The sequence below is a fragment of the Pithys albifrons genome, chromosome 24 (genome assembly GCF_047495875.1).
Source record: "Pithys albifrons albifrons isolate INPA30051 chromosome 24, PitAlb_v1, whole genome shotgun sequence".
Classification (NCBI taxonomy): domain Eukaryota; kingdom Metazoa; phylum Chordata; class Aves; order Passeriformes; family Thamnophilidae; genus Pithys; species Pithys albifrons.
Window position 1 is genome coordinate 4,346,075 of NC_092481.1, and position 22,460 is coordinate 4,368,534.

Below are 22,460 nucleotides of genomic sequence, written 5' to 3' on the forward strand. Positions count from 1 at the left end.
CAACTGGGAACCCACCGCCTCTACCGGGCACCGGCACCGCGCACCCATCGCCCCTGCTGGGCACTGGGAATCGGCAACTGGGAATCCACCGTCCCTACCGGGCACCGGCCCCGGGAACTGGGAACCCACCGCCGTTACCGGCACCGGGCACCCACCGCCCCTGCCGGGCATTGGGAACCGGCAACTGGGAACTCACCGCCCCTACCGGGCACCCACCACAACTGGGCACAGATACCGGACCTAGGGAGCCACTGCCAGCACCGGGCACGGAGCACCAGCCCCTGCACCAGCCCCTGCGAGCTCCTCCCCTCCCCACGCTGTACAGCCTCGCACGAGTGGGTTAAAGCAGCTTTATTTTATAACCAAAATACTCAGTACAAACAAGCAGCAAGACAGAGGCTTGTACAAACACACTGAGCTCAGTGGGACCAGGCAGGCACTGGGGGGGTCATACGTGGCATGAGGGGATGGGTCAGGAAGGTGGGACAGGGAGGGAACACCATCCTGCCCCCTGGCCTTGGGTGTTCAGTAATTGAGGGCCCAAGATCGCTCTGCACCAGCAGCAAAGGGCACATGGTATCACCCTCTTAGCCAGATGGGCTCGGCTGTGCAGGAGGATGGCGAGGGGACACTCAGCCTGGGCAGTTCAGTGGCTGGCACGTGGCCATGGATGATGCTCCAAGCACCAACCGAGGTGGTTTCAGCCAGGATCTCATCTCACAGCCATCTCTGCAGAGACAGAGGGCAAACATGTCCCCACACAGCACCTGAGAACAAGATCTTGCGTCCCAAAGCAAAAGGGTGGGGAAAGGGGTGGTGCTCAACAGCACTCTGGGAACCTGCAGGAGACAGCAGAGCCCCCAGAAGTTGGGGGAGATTCAAGAAACAGCCTTGGAAATGTGTTTCATTCAGTACATGGCACCAGCAGCCAGGGGAAAGACACAGCCAGACACAACACACCAGACACAGGGGAACAGCTCAAGACAAACCAACCGAGGCCTTGCCAACATCACCCGTGGTGGCCAAACACTAAAAACAAAACAGATTTGGTCTTAAATTTTAACACAAAGGAAAAACAAAAAAAGCATTTCTGCCAAACCCAGGGCTTACAGCCCCAACATGAACCAAGAGCAACCAAACAGCACAAGCTTCCAAGGACTTTTCCCTGTTATAGCTTAGTATCTTGCTCAAACTCAAGCTGAAAACCAACAAAAGTTCCACCCTCAGCACCACAGCATTGTCACAATCAAGGACTCATTACAATTGTCACTGAGGTTAAGGGGTTTAGTAAAATTAACCTGTGGTGCAGTGAAACACCCCACATCAATTTGTTTGGAAATCCCATTACTTGCAGAGGAGCAGGGAATGAGGGGCAGGGCTACAACAAAGCCTGAGTGGCCACTGCCTTGCAGGAAGAGCTCTCTGTGCCATCCCTCCACATTAGGACCAGCATGGCTTTCTTGCAGTCAAGCAGCAGAGAGACAAGGCAGAGGTGAGTCCCCAGGGGCACAGAGGATCTCAGAACCTCTGGCAGGGGCCACAGACATTCAGGGCTCCCCAGGATTGTCTGTGATGGCTCTAAAAGGCTGTGAGAAGGAACAGCAGCTCCTCCTCTGCCAGCAGATGCATTAGGCACGAAGCACAGTGGGAGCAGAGGGTTTCTCCAGCACATTAAGGCACTTCAGCATCAATCCACTTCCTCTGCAGTCTCAATCATATCCAACTTCCAGTGCTATTTTGAGGGACAAAAGGCTTAAGGCTTCTAGGGTAACAGTGCCCAGGGGAAGTGTTTCCAGAGTCTTTTAGTGTTCCTTTAATTTCCAACTCATGCTGGCTACTGAAAGACTCTGGTTGCATTTACCTGAGGAAAGCAGGTCCTGCTCCATAAATCCAAGCCAGTAGCACTTCAGTGTTAATACCAGCAGTATAACTGGCACTCCTACCTGCCTACAAAATCCAGATATCCTCTGAACACTCCCAGTAATTCTCTGGTCTCACTAGTCACACAGGACCTGCACAGGGAAGTTATCAGAAACACCAGGGAAACATTTCCTTTCAGTGATGATTTTAACCGTCACATTTGCATGTTCAGCATTTGACATGCCTGGAAGGCAAGCCAGAATTCATCTCCCAGCATCAGAGACCACACCAGCTCCAGCAAACACAGCACAAACCACATTCCACAAGATCAAAGCTACTGCAAAGCCTGATGCTGAAGCCCTGAACGATTCCAGTCAGACAGTCAGCAGCTGAACACTTCTGGCAACAAACGCCCTGATCCCTCATGGATCAGGTAAGTCACACATCTTGTACCCGAGCAGAAGGATGGTAAAGTGCTGAATAAGTTTAGGGTTGTAGGAGCTCAAGGCTCCTGAGGATTTCAAGTCTTCATTTCCTGTCTTACTTTGGGTAGTGTTCTTTACTGGGTGATGCAGTTGTCTCCCATATCCTGAGCGTATCTGTCAGATATTGCAGTCCTTAACTCCTCCACTTCTTTGTGAAGCTGTTTTACCTCCATCACTTTCTTTGCAAGTCCATCAGGGCTCAGCAAGTCTTCCTTCTCCTTCACAGGGTGTTGCACAGCTGTGGAGTCAGAGAAGGGACTTTCCTCACATGCAGTTCTGACCAAGGATCACACACATTTGCAAGTCAGACAGAAAAACCAACGTGCTTTTCCAAAGGAGGTTCTACTTAACATTCAGTTATTACAGCATGCACTTTTAGAGAACTAACCACAGAGGGAGGGTTCAGAAGCCCAGGAAGACAACTCCATGCTATATGTGAGTTGTTTAATTCTTCCACAGCACAGGAAAAGTAAGGTTTGCTCTGCCATCACTCTGTACTTACAGTTAATGCCCAGGAGCAGAGAGAGGTTGGGGTCCTTGCCCTGAGCCCTCTGAGTGACAATGCTGTAGACAGACTGCAAATCCTGCAGACAGACAGCCAGCTCTCCATGCAGCTCCTGAGTGAGGCGGGCAGTGTCAGCAGGCAGGGGCTGGGCTGTCAGCTCGGCCTGACGGAGCCGCTCCTGGAGCGTCAGGTTCTTCTCGATCAGATCCTGGTTCTGCACAGAGAGCTGGACACAAGGACACAGCCCATTAGTGGTCACTTGGTACAGAACTACCACACTTAAGGCATCTTAATGCAACTGCTCCATGATGGGAGCACTGAGGGCAGGAGCTGGTTTACATCCAGCCCTCCAGACGAGTGTCAGTCCCACACAGGGTGAGCGTTCAGCTCTCCTGGCTCAGACAGGAAGCACCCCGGGACACTGCACCCTCCCTGCTGAGGCAATGATGCAGCAAAATAAACTTCCAGGAGGTCGTGCACCCCAGCACTGTCCATCCCTTCCCTCAAGGGCTGCCGTTGTGCTTGGCTGCCCTTAGGCTTGAGAGCAGAGCTCAGTCAACTCGGTTGCACTCCTGCTCGCAGCCCTGCTGCCCCCAGCTGGCAAGCTCGGCCTCCTCCACCACATCCCAAGTCACAGCTGAAGTTCCCGAGGCAGAAACTGCCTTTTTCCTCCTGTCTTTAAGCAGAGGAGAGCTGCTTTCAGAGCCCTGACAGGACAGCTGACTAGCAGGAAGCAGGAGATGTTGTGCTGCTGACTCAAAATTCAGGGCCTTGCTCAAAGCCAGTGCACTGTTCACTCAGAGCTGTGTTCAGGCACCCCAAACAGTCCCTGACCTCTTTCACAGCAGCCCGGAGCTGCTGCAGTGCATTCTCCCTCCTCATTGCCTCTTCCTTCAGAGCTTGGCTTGTCCCCTCTTCCTGAGCCACTTGTTCTTCCAGGTTCTGGAAGAGACATGGGAACACATTAAGTCTAACTCATTTCACAGCAGATTCTCCAGTTCTGGGTTCCTCCCAGGATCTCTCACCTTTACTTGCAAAGATAACTGCTCCATCTTCTTCTGCTTTTTGTCCACGATCTGGAATCAAAAGCAGAGGCATCAGAAACTGGCCACACAGACCCAGCAGTGCCACAAGGATTTCTCCTTCAGCAGGACAGCAACCCCCCTACTCCTCTATTTCCTGTCTATTTACTGCTTTAATCATTGCTGCTGTTAGGAGCAGACTCAGATTCCCTAATAAAATACACCATTAGATCTATCAGCTAAAACTAGGCCAGAGACCTTGTATGCTTGTGGTTTTCCTCTCCCCTCTTCTGCATTCTGCGACTTCTCCCCAGTGTTACTGTAGGAGCATGTGGTTATCACATCCAAAAACAGCTTTTAGAACCCCACAGTCTGCAATTCCAGGAACTGCTACTTCAGTGCTATGGTGACTGCAGATTTCATCTGAGTGCCTGGTGTGACTCAGTGGAAGGAAAAATGTGTGATTCCTGTCTGGGACAGCCCCTTACCTTCCTGAGGCAGTCACATTCTTTCTTCAAAGAGTCATGTTCCATTTTCTGTCTCTCCCCATCCTGGCTAGTGGGTCCTCTCTCTGCATTCTTTGCACACTGTTGCAGCTTATCCTGCAAGCTGAAGTTAGAACACCATGGGAAACAAACAGCTTTACATATGGTGTTTCCCTCAGTTAAGGGAAGGAAACAATATGAGGAGGGAAATTATGCTCATATCACTATTCCTGTGCAGGAAGTAAACCATGAAGTTTATTCTAATCCTCCTCATTCTTACCTGCGCACAGTGGAAAGAAGCTCCACCTCCTTCTGTTTTTGGGTTTCCAGCTGCATCTTTTGTTCCCTGAAAGCAGCCTGGACATCTCCAAGCTCTCCTTCCAGTGCCAGCACTGTTTCCTGCAGAGCAGTGTTCTTCAGTTCAGATTCCTTCAGCTGCAAAAGAGGGGAGTAGCTGCAGCTGTAGAAAAGTCACCTGAGCAGGTAAGTGAAGAGCCATCATCACAACTCAGGGAAAGTTTTACCTTCTGACTCTGTTTCTGGTGCTCCTCAAGGGTGGGTAGATCAGCCAGGTATCGTTCCAGGGTCTCAATTCTCTGCTGCCTCTCTCTGCTCTGTTCAGATTCCTTCTGGCATTTCTTTTTAAGGTTACTAATGTGTTTGTCTCTTCCCTTTACCTGCAGGGACAGTTATAGACAAGTTTAGTTTATATAATTTCTCATCTATTCTTTCGTCTCCTTCAAGCCCACTCATTTGGATTTTTGCACAGAACTCAACACCAAAAGACAAGATCCCCTTAACTCAGCAGCATTTCTGCTCATTTAGCTAAAGATGGGCTATTTTGGTTAAAAGAAGAGGTACTGAAATGCTTCTAGCTGCAGAAGGGCTTTTGCTTGTAAACCAAAGTACTCTACAAGGAGATCAGAAAACACCTGCAGTTACAGACTGCCATAAAAAAAGCTCCATCTCAGCATTACACTGACTTTTAGCTCAAAGAAAGCACATCTTCCCATCTCTACAGCAATGGGATCATACCCTTTCTTCCTGTTTCTTTAACTCCTCTGCATGTTTCTGCACAGTTTCCTTCAGTGACTCCCGGACCAGCTTCACATCCACCTCTGCAGCAGCCAGTTTCCTCTCCAACTCAATGTTCTCCTTACTGAGGGATTCAGTCTTCTCTGTGAACTGAGCTCGAAGGAAAGTGTTCTCCCGCTGCAGCTCCTGCAGGCACAGGAATTCCCCTGAATTTGGTTGTTACAAACTGGCACTTGGCAGCTGTGCTGTCCCAGAGCCACGTGCTCATCCCTCCCAACTCCCAACCACCACTCAGCCCATCTTACACAACTGCATGATCCAAAATAGCACTTGTCAGTGCTGCCAGGTGTTTGTATCACTAGCACAGCTTCTAAACAAGCTGTCATCCTTCAGGGCTGGGAATCTCAAGGGTCACTGAGGGTGCCAGAGGTGATGAGCAATCAGTACAATTTGATTCTTGCTCAGCAAACACCTAACAAGAAGTGGGAGGGCCAGTGGATTCAATACATATTTCCTGCTGATACCTGTTGTACCCAATTACCTGCATCCTCAGCATGTACACATCTCCATAGGATGCTGGACAGCCCAGCAGGGCACTGTGAACCTGCAGTTCACTTTCCCGGACCTTCTGCTCCAACTGGGAAATGTGCTGTCTTTGTCTGTCAAAAAAGCAGGTAATAAACTGTTCTCAAACATATACAACATGAACAGTGCCACCACAACACTGCTGCTCTACACAGCAACAAGCAGAGGAGAAAGAACCCTTCCAAACCTTCCCCCCCAGCAAGGATTAGATAAAACATACAAGCCTTGCATGTTTTGGATGATCCAGTTTGGCTGTCGAGATTATGAGTAAAATAAATAGACAGCAGATGATTCAAAATAAGGAATAAAAAGTATTTAAAGTTCAATACTGAAGGTATTTTTCATCAGAACTTCTTTCAAAAAGCTCATGGATCACTACCCTTAGTTAATAGAAATGCTGTTTTCCAGTTCAAACTCACAAAAAAAATTTAAAATAAAATCTCAAGCAGCTTCCAGAAAGTCCTTAAGCAAAAAGGCAGTAGTTTTGATATTCCAGATAATCATGGTGTGAACTGCAATATTTATCCCTTACAAAACACAGAAACCCATAACAAAAATTAATTTATTTGAACCCTTCAGGAACATAATCCTAATTCCAAGAGGAAAAGAGCTCAGGGTGTTCTCAAAGGTTTTTTTTTTTTGCAATGAAAAAGCTCAGTTGGGTAAAAAGCACTCTGAGAAACGAATTTTCCTTGGTATTTTCCAAAAGGAAATGTCCTGGACTCAAACCCTCACCTGTCAATGAGAAGCTCTTTCTCCTTGAGTAGGTTTTCATTGGAGTTTAGGATATTGATCCACTGGGCTGGATCAGGTGCAGGCAGTGATGGAGGATACATCGAGGAATGGGGGCAGGTGCCTCCATTTTGCAACTGCAGGAGGAGACAAAACAAGGAGGGAGAGGTTTGTGCCCCACAGAGGTAATTGCAACATTGCTGGAGCTATTTTGCACACTCTGTGCTCATCTGCATGCCAGGACACGGCTATTTCAGTCTCTGTTGATGTCCAAGAACAAGTAACTTTGCCCAAGCACAACTGGAGATTAACAAATAATTTTAGATCACTGTGCTAGCTCACTGGAAACAATTTGTCTCCATTAAGGTACAGCTGGTGGGAGGTGGTAAACAAACTGTTTCCACCTAATAAACTGTGGTTAGTTTTATGCATCTTTAAAAAAAATATTTCTTAATGCTAGATACAGAATAAAATTATGCTAGAAACTGTTTAGAACCTCTTGGCATGCTTTTTCTCTGCAGATTCCTGCAGGAGGGTATTTCAGCTCTTGGTCTGAACTGTGGTGCAGCACTGTAACACAATCCAGGGCTGCTCTGCACATGCAACGTGTCAAACGATACCTGTGACACCACAGGCTGCAAAAACAGATCATTAGGAGACTTCCAGTGTCACACAGGGAGAAGAATGAGACAATTTCCCCCTTGCTTCCTAAGCCTGGCACAAGGATTCCTGACTAAAGGGTTTGAAACTGCTCCAGTCACACAAGCAGCTCCCCACCTGCATCTGCTCCACCTGCAACCGCACTTTGTCCAGCTGCTGTTTCCAAGCGCTGAGCTCGCAGACCCCCTTGTGTGGGTGCAGTGAGCATCCTTCTGGCACCCATGCTTGGGGTGGAGGAGTCACTACAGGTTTTGAAAAGAAATTGTTGGCCTGGAGTCCTGTTGGCATCAGCCTGCTCCCCCTCGGCCACGTTCCGTCCCGGGGCTCGCAGACCCCGTTGGTCCCTGCCCCCTGTTTGCTCTCTGGCAGCACCTTGTAAAGGTCCTTCCCTGCCTCGGGGTTTGGGTTGAGCTTCTGGAATCTGTGGTGAGGGTCAGCACACAAACTGTCCAGAAACAGAGACTGGTTAAGGGTGCGCTCCATGGCAGGGGTGTCAAACTTCCAAAGGTCTTCTGTTCTCATGGGATCAGCAGCAGGAGGCCAGGGTTGCTCAAAGCCATTTTCCCCTGAAGACCTGTAGAGATGCAGGAGATCCCTGGGTGGCACCTGAGACGACTTCCCAGCGTTAAAATCCCCGTTCCTCGTGAGCCCTGAGTGTTCTGAGGCAGATCCTGGCACAGCAGTCTTTGAAGTGCTCTGGGAACAGCCCTGGTCTCCCCCAGGGCACAGCTTGGAGGGTGAGGCACCCAACGTGGAAGGCATAACGTGGGCTGTGGGAATGGTCACCTGGGTTTTGATGGGGTGGAATGAGGAACCGTTACTGGAATTGCAAAAATCTAGGGAAAAAAAGAGTGATATTCTAATTACAATCCTGAAAATACACTCCTCCTCCAGTGAACTTTGCAAAATAATTTTAAAACCAGTTCCTTTCCCTGTCAACATGTCCTTCTAAAGCAGCAGCAGCACAACTCAGGCACAACTATGTTCCCCCTCACTACAAGTTTCAGGAATCTGCTGACATTTTCCTACCACTGTAAACAACAGGGAGAATCCACATTTAATCCAGTTCCCATTTTTAATCCTTCTTTTTAAGCTACTCTAGCACAATCTTAAATCAATAATCTTCCTGTAGGTTTAGAAATCAAGACCTTTATATTGAACAGAAAGGCTGAAACTTACTCAGCTGGACACTGAGACGGTGATTCTGCTCTGCCCATCCCACAGCGACTTGGAACCATAACCAGAGCTACCAGGAGCCTTCCCTGAGCCCATGGTGAGCCTCAAACATGCTGAACCCGAGGATCTGACCTTCCAGCTCCTCCAGGACACTGCAAGAGAGCCTGTCCTAGAGGAGGGCGCAATGGCTCTCACCTTATTGCCACAGGAAATGAGACAGGGCTCTGTGAGCCCGTCCTGCCAGAGGGGCACCAAACCTGGTGCACAGACACACAGGGTTATTCTTAGCAACTCTCAGATTTCCATACAGCAACAGCAAGAGCTGAGAAAGGCAAACAGCAAAGTGCCCGTTCCCACTCCGTGTCCCGATACGTTCTGTATCGCAGTAATTCCAGGGTTCTCCCAGGTACACAAACTTGTTTTCCTTGTGGCTTTGGCCAAAGGCCCATCCCCACGTGATCCTTTAATCCAACATCAGGACTGTAAGTCACCCTTCCCACCTGTTTGTAGCCCCCCCAAGCATTGCTACAAGAAGGAATACATGTTACAATTTGAACGCCCCCAAAATCAGACTCTGCAAAGACCACCAACACACCACAGGAAAACTATCACAATAAAGGCACTAGAGCCTTTGATCAAAAAGAGCAGTGAAGGGAGAAAATCTCTTTGCCACTACTTGGCTGTGCCTGAGAGCTCCAGAGAACACTGTGCTACTGGACAGTCACAAGCACATTCACCTTGGCAAAAGAAGAGACAGTACCATTTCCTTTTACAGCCCCTAAATTTATCCCCCAGTGTCACTGTCAGGAACTCGAGTTCCTTGAACAACACGCCACGTGTAGGTGCTGCAGTGGGTTCCCTGAGTGTACCAAGGGTCATCACAACAACATTTCTGACTAATGTACGGAGCTCAGAGTGCCTGAGCCAGCCTTGCCTCTTACAAACAAGGCTACGACATCACCAGTGCTCACAAGGGTCATTTCCCAAAGAGAAATCACCTTCCCTGTCCTCACCTGCAACTGGGTGTTTCACTGTCCTGAGAGAAGCTTGATGGACAGTTAAACACATTATATCCAGCAATATTTCCAACAGTCAGACTTCAATTTACCCAGACATGATTAAGATCTACAGCTCATTCTGAAGGCTCGATGCAGCTCCTGAAACAGATGTGTGAAGTGTTTGAAAGCACACCACAAACCTCCTGACTGCTGAAAGGAGAATCAATAAAGATGAAAATACAGGTGGAAAGGATTTCTGGGACGAGTAATTTCACAGAATGTGCCTCACTAAAGGGCCAGGCTGCAGAGCTCTTCAGTGAGAAGCACTTGGCTAACACTGAAGAGACAAACACTTCAGGATACACCATCCCTGGAGGTTTCTAAACTGAGCTTGGCTGTGGCACTGAGTGCCATGATCTGGTAAAGGGACGGGAGTTGGACCAAGGGTTGGACTTGATGATCTTGGAGGTCTTTTCCAACCCAATCCATTCTGTGATTCTGCACAGAGGCACCTATAAATTATTTCTTTAAAAAAAAATCACACCACAGACTCAGTCAACACAAACCAGCAAATCACCAAAGTGGCTCTTAATTAAAATCACTGCAGTCAGACAATAACCCAAACTAGCTCAGAAAAAACAGTCAATCCCTTCATCACTTAGTGGTATCCCAGGCAGCATATCCAAGGCACTGGATCTGAAATAGTCTCCAAACATCACTACAGGTTCTGATCTCCACGTTGTACATCCTGGGAGCCCTTGGTGACCATCACCTTCTGTGCTGTCTGAGCAGGAGGTCCCAATGCCCCCGTCCCCACTGTCGGCCACGCTCGGGCAGCGACTGACGCGGCTCTGGGACTTCATGGACAACGTGGGTGTTTTCCAGTCAGTCTCCAAGAACTGGCTCTTCTGACTGGGGCTGGGACCTGGAGAGGAAAAAGAGATATTTATCCTTTAGCCAACAGACTGAAAAGCCCTTTAATACATCTAATTAAGCCATATCTGATTACCAGTGCTTCCTAACCCCAAACTGATCCTTGCTTGACTCCCTGTGTTATTGTTAAATGAATCTCTTTTGCCAAAGGAAATGGCACCAAGCACAGGGAAGTCAAACAATATCAACAGGAAACCAAAAATCAATCTTGTTATGGAAGTCAGAGTGCAAAAGTAATAAATTATATTCCCATTGACGAGTCTGACATCACACCCAGCTGGTGCTCTGGTACTCAGACTAAAAGGAGCAGCAGCAGCACAAACAGCAGAACTGGCTAAATTAAAGATGTATTTTTTGCACTAACTGTTAAGAACTCTCCCAGATTCATCAGTTATCACTTAAGAGAGAAATTAATTATCAAATTATTCTCTTCCCTTGAGTACTTTTGCAGGAGTAAGACTTTTTTGAATAAAAAGCTTGTGGTAAACAATCTTCTCAAGGCCATGTGTCTGCTCAGAGAAACTGAAACAGGATCCAAGAGCAGCAGGTCTTTAGAGAAAGGACTGTCCTTACCCAGTGGACTGTTCTGCTGGAGCCTCAGCTCTGGATCTTTCCCAGGAGCAGCCATTTTATCCATCCAGTGAACTAGATAAATACATAAGAACCATATTTTAAGTAAATATAACCCCCAATAACCAAGCAAAGGTACATACACATCAGAGTAACACGGTATTCCATATTTAATCAGAATCTCTTCCCAAAAATATCTGGTTTTCCCTGCAGCAACAGAGGCAATACTTAAATTACAAGGATTTTTTTTCCTTTATGCCTGAAAAACAAGGAGAATTCCTGTTTGCACCATTCTCCAGCAGCTCAGCAGCACCTTTCAGCTGGTGCATGTGTTATCCTCCTGGCAGGTATTTACAGAGCACCAGCCACCACAGCACCTACACACAGAGACTAAAAACTTATCTTTAAAAGTCTTAACTCTCAACCAGATCATTTCTGCCCTCTGTAGAGGTCACTGAGCAACTACATGAAAGTCCTTCAAAAATCAGCCTTGCTGTTCCATGCATTGCAATTTTTATCTATCCAGAGCTTTGGGTTTATTTATCTATTTCTCTGAGTTCTTCAGACAGTGAATTTCCTGTCTCTGATAACACAAATACAATTCACAGCTCTCAGGCTACACTGTGGAGATTCAAGGTCTTTGTCCATCCAGACTAAACCCTCAACTGGCAGCTCTTACAGGTTCTTGCTAAACTGATTCAAAGAGCTCACAGAAGTCATTAATTCCTAGAAAACATAAAGACTTTACAGCATAGGAGAGACATTGGGAATACAACAGGGTAATGAACCAGAAGCAGCATTTCACTCAGAGAAGAAATAAAATACTTCCAGGTAAACGTAGTGCTTCATGATTAATTTAGGTATCCTTAACTAGATATGAGTAATTTAGGTATAATTCTGAAATTCCCCAGTTTAAAGCTCAGCCTTGAGCACTGCAAACAATTCTGACAGGGAAATTCAAGCATGGGTGCTTAGAATAAAATAAATTAAAACAATCAGAGCATTCCCCCATCCCAAAAGCACAGATGTTCCCCCTTAGAGAGAATCCCAATCACCCCACAGCCCTTTCCTTCCAGCAGCAGGTGCAGGAGGTGGGAAGGAAGTGATGGGTCATGGAGAGAAACACTTTACCCTTGGAAAGGGAAGGGCAGATACCAGAGACGGGAAGAGGATGGGGAGAACAGTGATTTGGTGCAGGGAGGAGAGAGGGGGAGGTGGGTGACCTGGGGAGGGGCACAGGATGGCCTGGAAGGCACAGGCTGAGGGGTCAGTGTCTGAGGGGCTGGAGAAGCTGGTCCTGGCAGGGTAGAGGGAGGCCAGTCCATGAGGAGCCGGTCCCTGAGGGGCATGGGGGGGGGGGGGTGTCAGTCCATGAGGAGCCGGTTCCTGAGGGGCATGGGGGGGTCAGTCCATGAGGAGCCGGTTCCTGAGGGGCATGGGGGGGGTCAGTCCATGAGGAGCCGGTCCCTGAGGGGCATGGGGAGGGTCAGTCCATGAGGAGCCGGTCCCTGAGGGGCATGGGGGGGGTCAGTCCATGAGGAGCCGGTCCCTGAGGGGCATGGGGGGAGGTCAGTCCATGAGGAGCCGGTCCCTGAGGGGCATGGGGGGGGGTCAGTCCATGAGGAGCCGGTCCCTGAGGGGCATGGGCGGGGGGGTCAGTCCATGAGGAGCCGGTTCCTGAGGTCTGTTCCCGGTATCGATTCCCGGTCTCCCGGGGACAGTTGCCACGGTCTGTTCCCAGTATCCCAGGGCCGGTTCCCGCTATCTGGTCCCGCTCTCCCGGGTTCTATTCCCGGTCTCCGTTCCCGCTCTCCCGGGTTCTATTCCAGGTCTCCGTTCCCGCTCTCCCGGGTTCTATTCCCGGTCTCCGTTCCCGCTCTCCCGGGTTCTATTCCCGGTCTCCGTTCCCGCTCTCCCGGGTTCTATTCCCGGTCTCCGTTCCCGCTCTCCCGGGTTCTATTCCCGGTCTCCGTTCCCGCTCTCCCGGGTTCTATTCCCGGTCTCCGTTCCCGCTCTCCCGGGTTCTATTCCCAGTATCCCGGGGCCGGTTCCCGCGATCTGTTCCCGCTCTCCTGGGCTCTGTTCCCGGTCTCCTGGGACCTGTTCCCGGTATCCCGAGTTCTATCCCCGGTCTCCGTTCCCCCTCTCCAGGGGTCTATTCCCGGTCTCCGTTCCCGCTCTCCCGGGCTCCATTCCCGGGCACTATCCCCGGTATCCATTCCCCCATTCCCGCTCCTCACCTGCCTCCGCCGCGCCCCGACCGTTACCTCCTCCCGCAGGGGGGGCGTGGTAAAAGGGAGGGGGCGGAGCCTCCATACCCTCGTAGCCAATCCAGCGCTCTGGACACGCCCCTGTCCGTCGCTCATTGGCTCGCCTGTACTCTGTCCCCGCCCCCCGGCGCCGCGGAGGGTTCTGCCAGGAAAAGTGTCCGCCGGCGGCTCCCGTAGGGCGTGAGGCGGCTCGGCTGGGAAAAAAGCGGCTCAGATGGAGAAAAAGAGTCTCAGGAAGAACCTTCTCCCTCTCTGCGACTCCCTGACAGGAGTCGGGAGCCAAATCGGGGTTCTGCTCGCAGGGAACAAGCAGTAGGACAAGAGGAAGCGGCCTTAAGTTACACCAGGGGCGGTTCATGGAATCGTGGAATCAAAAGTGCCTTAATGTAAACATCGCGTGCTTTTCTCCGCCCTTCCTCAGTCCCGCTGTGCCCCACCGACCGCGAGGACTGAAAAATAAACCTCTGTTTAGTTTGATGCAGTCAAGGTCTCTTAATTAACAACTAGAGGTAATGAGCCTTGTAAAAGGACATTGAGGACTGTGTCAGTGAAAAGTTGGACGTCGTGACAAAAAGATCATAAAGTCCAACCCTTGATCCGCAACCACGGCGGGTACCAGGCCATGGCACTGAGTGCCACATCCAGTCTGGTCTTAAAAACCTCCAGGGATGGAGAATCCACCCAGTGCCTGACCACGCTCTCCTGAACCCGAAAAGGTTGGGAAATAAACGAGAGGCTTTTGTCAATGAGCAGCAAAGGTGTTTGTTTCTGCTCAGGGAAGTGAGGCAGTTCCTCTGCACAAACCCACTTCCCAGCACTTAATGCCAAAATAGGTGTATTTATAAAATTACAGTACATTATTACAACATTTTGTCATACATATTAATTTATTACAATATGTTATTAACATATTCAGGATTGGGCAGTCCATGGGTGTGCCTGAAGGAGGAGCTTTTTGGTCCTTGGCATCAATTCTTGGGGTGCCTTCCTGATTTTCAGCCTCATCCTCTTCCTCAATCTGAACTTCTCAACTTTCTTTCATAAGTGGCTTTTCCAAGACTCTTGCTGAAAATCTTGGCTTGCCACCAGCTTATCTTATTGAGAGCTCAGTTTTATCTGATTTGTGCTCCTTAGCACAAGGTGCGTCAGGTCTCTAATAATTGTTTAGACCTGGGACAGGAACAAGGAGAACATCCCAGTTCAGCAGTTCATGCTGTGTCTCCTCAGGTACAAGGGATGGGCAATCCTGCCAGGCAAGCATAAAATAGAATCACAGAATGGATTGGGTTGGAAAAGACCTCTGAAATCATCAAGTCCAACCCTTGGTCCAACTCCAGTCCCTTTACCAGATCATGGCACTCAGTGCCACGGCCAAGCTCAGTTGAAAAACCCCCAGGGATGGGGAATCCACCCCCTCTCTGGGCAGCCCATTCCAATCCCTGAGCACTCTCTCTGCAAAGAAGTTTTTTCTGATCTCCAACTTCAATTTCCCCTGGCAGAGCTTGAGCCCATCGTGCCCCCTTGTCCTATTGCTGAGTGCCTGGGAGAAGAGACCAACCCCCACCTGGCTACAACCTCCTTTCAGGGAAGTTGTAGAGAGTGGTGAGTCCTCTGAGCCTCCTCTTTTGCTGGCTGAACAACCCCAGTTCCCTCAGGCTGGATATTGCAGATAATTCCTCCATGGAATGATCATATTCCAGGGCAGTGGTGGAGGTCTCATCCCTGGCAGTGTTCAGAAAACGTGTGGATGTGGCAGCTGGGGATGTGGTTTAGTGGTGAGTGGTGGAACAGCAGGACGTGGTGATCTCCTTTCCAGCCTCAACAGCTCCACGATTTGATGGTTTCATCACCAAGAGAAACCACAGCACAACCACTGCATGTCAACATGTTTATTTACAGCACAAGAGCCCCCCTGGCAGCACCACAGTGGGGGCTGGAACAGCCCTGCAGGAACAGCCCCTCTGCCTTAACCAACCTGCAGCCAAGCCAAAAAAAATGTCCTTGGGAAAAGTAAGACCCAAAATGTCCTTGGAAAAAGACTTAAAATGTCCTTGGAAGAAGTAAGACTCAAAACATCCTTGGAAAAAGCAGGACTTGTCTCAGCTTTGTCCCACCCCAGAGAGGGGGTGGATGCAGCAGAATCCACTTCTTTGAGAGATGAGCCTTCCAAAATGTGCTCAGCACGGACTCTGCTCCTGCAGCACCCCGAGTTCTGTCAGCACCGGTCCATGACATGTCCCAGAGGGATATCAGGGACCAGCTGCCTCTCCAGGAGGGCCCTGCTGTCCCCCAAGCCCCCCATCACTCCCCTGGCCCTGCTGCCCTGCCCACCCCTCCCGCAGCTCCTGGTACAGCTCCTGATGCTCCTCCTTCCAGCGCCTGAATGTGTCCGAGGTGAGTGTGGCCTCTCCCAGCAGCTGCTCCAGGGCCTCCAGCTCCACCAGCTTTGCCTGTCCAGGACAAGGGGCAGGTTTTGGGGCATCCACCCAGGGACAGGGGGGGGTCAGGGATCTGGGAGTCCCACCTTGAGCGTGCTCTGCAGCGCCCGCACCGTGTGCACCCTCTCGTTGATGTGGGGGTTCTTGTTGCGCCGGAGGAAGGACTTCCGGCACTGCTCCTGCGTCAGGAACCGCTGCTGCCCCATGAGGGACACCCCCCCCTGCTTCAGGCACCGCATCAGGCTCTCCAGATCCTCCCCAGCAGGGTCTGGCAGAGCAGAGAGGGGCACTGGAGCAGGAGGGAAGTCCACAAACCCCTGCCCAGGACCAGGTGCTGAGAGTGTTGGAATCACAGAGTGGTTTGGGTTGGAAGGGATCTGGAAGATCATCTCATTCCAACCCCCTGCCATGGGCAGGGACACCTTCCACTATCCCAGGCTGCTCCAAGCCCTGTCTAACCTGGCCTTGGACACTTCCAGGGATGGGGCAGCCACAACTTCTCTGGGGAAACTGTGCCAGGGCTTTTCCACCCTCACAGCAAAGAAAGTCCTCCTAATACCCAATCTAAACCTACTCTTTAGTTTTAAATTTGTCCTGTCACTCCATGCCCTTGTAAAAAACCCTCTCCATCTTTCCACTAGGCTGCCTTCATCCCAAGATGGTTCACAAGCAAACACATCCCAGCTGGAGTTACACCCCAGCACACACACACACAGAGAAAAGGGAGGCCCTGACTTTGATTAAAGGGTGCATACAAAGTGACAGGGTGACAGATGCCACCCCCAGCACCTACCCATGGGGGAGCAGGGCCGGGGGCTGCCCTGGGGGCTGCTGGACTCGCCACTGGCCGGGGACAGCTGGGCTTTCTCCGGGGGGTTCTGCAGCCTCTTCTTTGGCTGAGGAGAGGTGGGGCAGGGGGTGAGGTGAGGAACCTCCATCCCCTTCCCAGAATGTCCCCCAAGGCCACTCACCGAGTCACATCCATGCCTGGGGGACTCGTCATCGGGGTCCTCGGCCTCTGTCTCGCTGTAGCAGTCTGGGAAGGACAGTGGGAGTGGGAAGCCCCAGGATTTCCCCCCCAGGGCTGAGCCTCCCCCCAGATACCTCTCAGAGAGCGTTTCTCACGTTCCCCCCAAATCATGGGCAAAGCTCCCAGTAGTGCCATGCAGGGGATGTGGCACCAGCCACAGCTGCCCCACCAGAACCTCCTGGTCCCCTCAGGGTCTTCATCTCCCACTGACCCCATCTCCCACCCTGGGAAGGGCCTGTTACCTTCCTCCTTGTCCGGGACCGACTGGTGGGCGAGTGTGTACTTTGTTTTGGCTGTGACGAGGCGACTGACCCACCTAGGGAGGGACAGGATGGACAGACAAGTAGAGCAGGGTCCTGACCAGCCTGGAGTGGCAGAACCAGTGCTGACCAGCACTGGTGGGTGTGTTACTCACATGCTCAGGTCAGCCAAGGTTTCAGCAGCAAAGACAAAGGGCTTGTACCTCTGATGGCACAGCTGGAACACGCTGAGGACAAGCAGGTGCTTTGCTGTGGTAACACCACCCCCATGGGGACCCCACCATCTCATGGAGGCCCCACCACCTCCCTGGGGACCCCAGCAGTCTCATGACGACCCCACCAGCCCTATGGGGCTCCACCAGCCCTGTGAAGACATGCAGGTGGTACCTGCAGGACTAATCACCCTTCCACCACCGGCTGGGAGGCCCACGGTGAGACAGACCCCACTCACTATTTCTTCTTCTGCTCCCTCGTGCTCTCCAGGTCGTAGGTGGCCACATTGATGAGTCCTGCAGCCTTCTCATCCTGTGAGGAATGGGGTCAGCCGTGTTCACCATCCCCTTGGGAGATCCTGGCTGCCCAAGTGTGAGGGGACAATGACACTCACATTGGGGTGGTTGTACCAGTAGAGTGTGTGCCCCTTCAGCACAAACCAGCACCGCTTCCACTTCTGGGCCATGAAGCCCACGTGGTCCTTCTTCTTGAGGAGCCACCCATCACAGTCCACCCGGCCCAGGTCCCGGCACGAGACCCGCCGGCGGCTCAGCCTGGTCGCCACTCCTGCCACCGCAGCGTTGGGGGGGTGTTAAAACAGGGGAGGGGGAGCAGAGTCCCCCTGGGAGAGCCCCCAGCTCCCTTCACCCCAGCCTGGCAGGGCCCTGGCTCACCTTTTGGTCTGCGTCCTGTCTGGGGGCTGCCCTGGACAAGGAGACAGAGATGAGCACTTAGGGATGACACAGGGTGGATGAGGGCAGGGCAGTGTTTGCTGAACACCCCCAGCAGCAAACACAGCCCCTTAGGGACCCCCAACTCACACAGACACAGCAGTGGGCTCAGAGGGGGAATCCACATGAGCAGGGGTGTTTTGAGTCCCACTTCAGGCAGGACACAAAGTCTCATGTCACACTCCACCCCAACACCCTCCCAGTGTCCCCCACCCAGAGCTCTCACCTCCCCAGGTTGCTGGCTGGGCTCTGCACCCCCAGCCCCTGTGGCGGGGGCTGCTGTGGGGCTCAGCTCTGTAGTGCAGGGTCCGGTGGCAGTAGAGATGCCTGGAGAGCTTGGGGTGCCTGGTGGGGTGCCCAGGGGGGTGTCCAAGGGGGTGCCACTCTCCCACTCCTCCTCTGCAGCACCTGTGAACAGCGAGTGGGGCTGCAGCCTCCTGTCCTGGAGGCAAATCTCTCCATGCCACCCTCTGCTCCCCTCCTACCCTGTCCTGACAGTCTTGGCAGCTCCTCCACGGCCACCCCAGGCAGCCTCAGCTCCTGCTTGTCCTCTTCCTCCTCTTCGTCAGTAACAGGATCTGGTGCAGAGTCCGGCCCTGAGTCCAAGTCGGCAGCAACACTGGGGGAGAATGGGATTCCTGAGCCACAAACCTCCTCGAACCCTGTGAGGGTCCCACGGTTAGTCTCTGGATGGGGCACTCCCAGTTCTCCCTGCCTGAGGAGTGGGGCTGGAGGGGATGTGGTGGTGGGGGCTCAGCACCAGCTCCCACAGACCTCCGTGGTCCCCAGCAGGATGGGAGCCCAGCCAGTGGCTCCTGCCCGTGCTGCCATTGGCTCTCCACACGCCTTTCCATTCCGGGACAGGAGAAGGGTCATGTCTAAATATAGTTTCAACCCCTCTAAAACGTTACCAAGTGAATGAATTACAAACACAACCCACTTTTTTTTTTTTTCATTCCTTAAAACTACTGGGCAGCTTCCTGGGTCGCTCACAGGCAGCTGCTGTGCTGCTGGGATTTCCTCACCCAAAAAAAGAGCTGGGAAGGGGCCTTGGATGCACCCAAACAGCTTCTTGCTGGCCAGAGTGGGAGTGTTGGAGTGGCGGGATGGGGCTCACCTGGAGCTCAGGGACACGGGGCTGCCTGGGCACTCGCCGCTCCTGGTGCCGGAGGAATCTGCAGCATCCAAAAATCCTCCTGGGAGCTGTGGGTGGAGTGTCAGGGCCATCCCCACCCCACTATGGACCCCAGAGCTTTAGGGATCACCAGTGGGATGGGAGATGCTCAGCTTCGACTGTCTCTGCCTGGTTCCCAGCACAGCCCAGTGCAGCACTGGAGTGGAACTGGGAGCACTGGTATCACTCACCTGGTGCCTGGAAGAGGGGGGTGAGCCTGGCAGGTCAAGGGGGATCTTCTTCAGCACCAGTGTGACCCTGTTTGCCTTCTCCAGCAGCTTCTTCTCCAGGTTGATGCGTGTCCAACCCACCTGCACTGCCCCACAATGAGCTGTGGAACTGCTGCTGCATCCCCCAAACCCTCCCCTGGCACAGATCCCACATGCCCCAACCTACCCAAGCAGTGGCTCCTGTGTCCCCCAGACCATTCCCAGCCATTTGTCCTGTTTTTTGCAGATCACAATTCCTGTATCCCTCCACATCCTCCCAGCTGCACGTCCAATGTCCCCCCAAATCCTCCCACCAAGTCCCATGTTCCCCCAAAATCCTCCCAGCCACAGGTTTCATTTCCCCCTAAAATCCTCCCCGCTATACTCCCCGTATTCCCCCACCCCTTCCAGCCCTGCAGCTCCCTGTCTGTGACTCCCCTGCCAAAATCAGCACCACCCTCGAGCCCCGTCCCCTCCGACTCACCACAACCTGCTCATTGACCTGCACGATCTCGTCTCCGGGCAGGATGTGGCCCCCGTGGGCAGCCAGGGCCTGGGCAGAGACAGGGTGGGATGCGGTGCCCAGTCCTGCGTTCCCACCCTGCCTTCCTAAACTAATCCACACTCGGGATCTCTCTCAGATAGGGAGAACCAGGGAGGGATTAACCATTAACCCGACCTTGCACAGCAGTGGCTGGAGTGCAGAAGGGCCTCCCCCCCATCTGAATTTGGGCCTTAAGAGAAACCCATGGATGGCGGGGCTTCCCCACAGGAAAAGGGACAGGGTGGCACTTGGAGGGGCAGACCCTCACTCACCTCTGAGGTGGTTGCAGACACGAAGTGCAGGCAGGAGCTGGTGGAGGTGATCTCAAAGCCCTGGTGGGGACAGGAGGGAGGGTTGAGTAGGGGGTTGGGGGTCCCAAAGAAGTGGGGGGCACTGGGGTGCTGGGGACTCACCAGTGAGGTGGTGATGAGTTTCAGGGGTCTCCCCAGGGGGTCAGAGGGTGGCACCGAGGTGTCAGGGGATACTGGGGGGCTCCCCCATGGACTGGGGGACAGTGTTGGAGTGACAGGAGTGACAGGAGATGTTGGGGGGCTCTGCCACAGGCTTGAGGGCAGTGTTGGAGTGCTGGGGGACATCGGAGGGCTGCCCCATGGGCTGGGGGGCAGTGTCAGCCCCACCTGCTCCAGCACAGCCCTGTGGTCCAGCAGCGCTGGGGGGCTGCAGCTCACGATGCTCTCGCAGATGCCCACAATGTGCTGGCACTGTGGGGGACAGCAGAGAGCTCAGGGGGGCCCTGGCAGCACCGGACCCCCAGTGCCTGCCACCCCCTCCTCACCCAGCACTTACAATCCGCAGGATCTGGCTGTCCCTCTCAGCTGCAGGACAGTCCTGAAGGGACAAGGTGCAGGGATGAGCGGGGAGGGATGGCTCCATCCCAGAGAGAACCCTGCCCTGCTCTGCATCCCCTCTCACCCCAGCTTTCCCACCACCTCCAGCCCAGCAGAGCTCTGGGAGGAAAGGAGAGCTGCCAGATGGCTCCCCAACCCTAACACTGTGCCCATCACCATGGCCTTGGGGCAGCAGAGCCACCCTGGGCACCCACCGCCTGCAGCGTCTCTGCCAGCTGGGCACAGAGCAGGACGATGTCCTGGCTGGCTGAAAAGTCATGGAGAGTGGAGAAGAGGTACCTGGAGGGGGACATAGAGCTCAGCCCCTGGTGCAGGGGCACCCAGCACCCAGGGGGGCCCTCACCTGCCCCACACCTGTTGAGCCAGGAGAAAAGTCCCTTGGCAGCCCCGACCAGGTCGATGACTCGGGTCAGGAGGGTAAGGGAGGGTGGCTGGGGGGCATCCCCTGCTGGCAGCCCCCCCAGCACCAGGCTCTGGATTCCCTGTGCCAGCTCCTGCAGCCTCTCCGTCAGCGTCCGCAGGCTGGTGCTCGCCAGCCCTGCATCCTGGGGGCATCATGGATGCCAGGGAATGGATGAGCAGTTGGGGTCTCCAGGGTGCCTCCAGATCCCCACCTTCACCCAGCCCACGGTACCCACTGATTCCCACCTCCAACTAGCAGAGGGGCCTCACATCCCTCCTCCAACCAGTTCAAAGTGTCCCACTGTCCCCACTTTCACACAGCCCAGGGTGCCCACACATGCTCCCTCTCCAGCCCAGGGTGTCCCTGTGTCCTATGCCCTAAACCCAGCTCAAGGTGCCCCCAAGCCCCCCTTCCACCCAGCCCAGGGTGTGCCTGTGTCCTACGCCCTAAACCCAGCTCAAGGTGCCCCCAAGCCCCCCTTCCACCCAGCCCAGGGTGTATCCAAATCCTCCCTTCCTCCCTGGTTTCCCTGCAGCCCCCAGGGGTCCTGGCACTCACCAGCTCACAGAGCTGCTCCACAGCCTCCAGCAGCAGCTCCTGGTGCCCCAGGGGCCACACACCCAGTGCCTCCAGGACTTCCACATCCAGCCCCAGCAGGTCAGGCCCTGCCAGCCCCCAGGCCTCGAAGGGGTATCCCTGCACCGCTGCATCCAGCCCTGCCACAGACCAGCATCCCCACCAGTGTTCCCACTGGCCTCTGGCTGGCTGACCCCAGGGGGTGACCCCAGGCTGATGGCAGGGCCTTCTCCACGCCACGAGTTCACCCGGTCTCAGCCTAAATGCTGAGGATGGCCAGACCCCCACCCTAAGCAAAGCAAGATCCAGGGAATGACCCCTCCCCAGGGAGAAGAGACAAGGGACAGGAAGTGCTGCCACCCCCCAGCCACACCAACCCACATTTCCCCAAACTGACCCCACCCCAGATCCAGCAGTGGGTCTGCCATGGCTGGGGGGCTGGCTGGGGTCTCACCTCGGAGCCAGGCAGCCACCTGTGCGGGGCCCCAGGAGCCCACTGGCTCCATGGCGGCGGGGCTGGGCTGTGCAGGGCGGCGGGAGCGGCTCTTACCTGCGCTGGGAGCGGCTCTCACATTCGCCGGGAGCAGACAGGCAGCCCCATTGGCGCGCCCAGGTGCCGCTCACCTGCCCAGCACGGCCCAGTGCCATCCCACGGGGCGAGGCCGCAGGTGAGTCACGGGCGGATGGTGACGCAGAG

At 53.4% G+C, this 22,460-nt stretch overlaps 2 protein-coding genes across 3 annotated transcripts; both read right to left on the reverse strand.

Annotated features, from left to right (window-relative positions):
• Positions 1-331: 331 nt before the first annotated feature.
• On the reverse strand, positions 332-13,315 carry CEP85 (centrosomal protein 85). Of its 2 annotated transcripts, XM_071576612.1 has the most exons (14): positions 13,287-13,315; positions 11,050-11,121; positions 10,316-10,468; positions 7,487-8,205; positions 6,713-6,846; positions 5,934-6,051; positions 5,393-5,578; positions 4,882-5,034; positions 4,638-4,792; positions 4,361-4,481; positions 3,876-3,926; positions 3,685-3,792; positions 2,848-3,076; positions 332-2,583 (listed from the first exon to the last, which is right to left on the reverse strand). In XM_071576612.1, exons 2-14 carry the CDS (start codon positions 11,111-11,113, stop codon positions 2,420-2,422), a joined length of 2,355 nt encoding a protein of 784 aa, XP_071432713.1. In that variant the 5' UTR covers positions 11,114-11,121; positions 13,287-13,315; the 3' UTR covers positions 332-2,419. The 2 variants fall into 2 exon arrangements, with proteins under 2 accessions (XP_071432713.1, XP_071432714.1); XM_071576613.1 differs by lacking the exons at positions 10,316-10,468; positions 11,050-11,121; positions 13,287-13,315 and adding an exon at positions 9,559-9,653.
• A 1,875-nt stretch (positions 13,316-15,190) lies between these two features.
• On the reverse strand, positions 15,191-22,297 carry CNKSR1 (connector enhancer of kinase suppressor of Ras 1). The gene is made up of 21 exons (XM_071576922.1): positions 22,218-22,297; positions 21,746-21,903; positions 21,139-21,329; positions 20,979-21,063; positions 20,723-20,764; positions 20,329-20,637; positions 20,188-20,247; positions 19,856-19,924; positions 19,354-19,473; positions 19,106-19,191; positions 18,474-18,607; positions 18,215-18,396; positions 17,932-17,962; positions 17,652-17,824; positions 17,496-17,569; positions 17,200-17,271; positions 17,027-17,100; positions 16,726-16,790; positions 16,548-16,650; positions 15,841-16,022; positions 15,191-15,766 (listed from the first exon to the last, which is right to left on the reverse strand). The coding sequence occupies exons 1-21, from the start codon at positions 22,267-22,269 to the stop codon at positions 15,566-15,568; spliced, it is 2,463 nt and encodes an 820-aa protein (XP_071433023.1). The 5' UTR covers positions 22,270-22,297; the 3' UTR covers positions 15,191-15,565.
• Positions 22,298-22,460: the final 163 nt, after the last annotated feature.

Coding starts and splice junctions, on each gene's coding strand:
- CNKSR1 (XM_071576922.1), bottom strand. CDS start 22,269: ATGGAGCCAGTGGGCTCCTGGGGCCCCGCACAGGTGGCTGCCTGGCTC. Junction 20,248..20,328: donor AACTCATCACCACCTCACTG/GTGAGTCCCCAG, acceptor TGTCCCCACCAG/GGCTTTGAGATCACCTCCAC. Junction 18,608..19,105: donor CCCGTGTCCCTGAGCTCCAG/GTGAGCCCCATC, acceptor ATTCTCCCCCAG/TGTTGCTGCCGACTTGGACT.
- CEP85 (XM_071576612.1), bottom strand. CDS start 11,113: ATGGATAAAATGGCTGCTCCTGGGAAAGATCCAGAGCTGAGGCTCCAG. Junction 6,847..7,486: donor TGCAGGTGGAGCAGATGCAG/GTGGGGAGCTGC, acceptor CTCCTCCTGCAG/TTGCAAAATGGAGGCACCTG. Junction 4,793..4,881: donor ACCAGAAACAGAGTCAGAAG/GTAAAACTTTCC, acceptor CCTCTTTTGCAG/CTGAAGGAATCTGAACTGAA.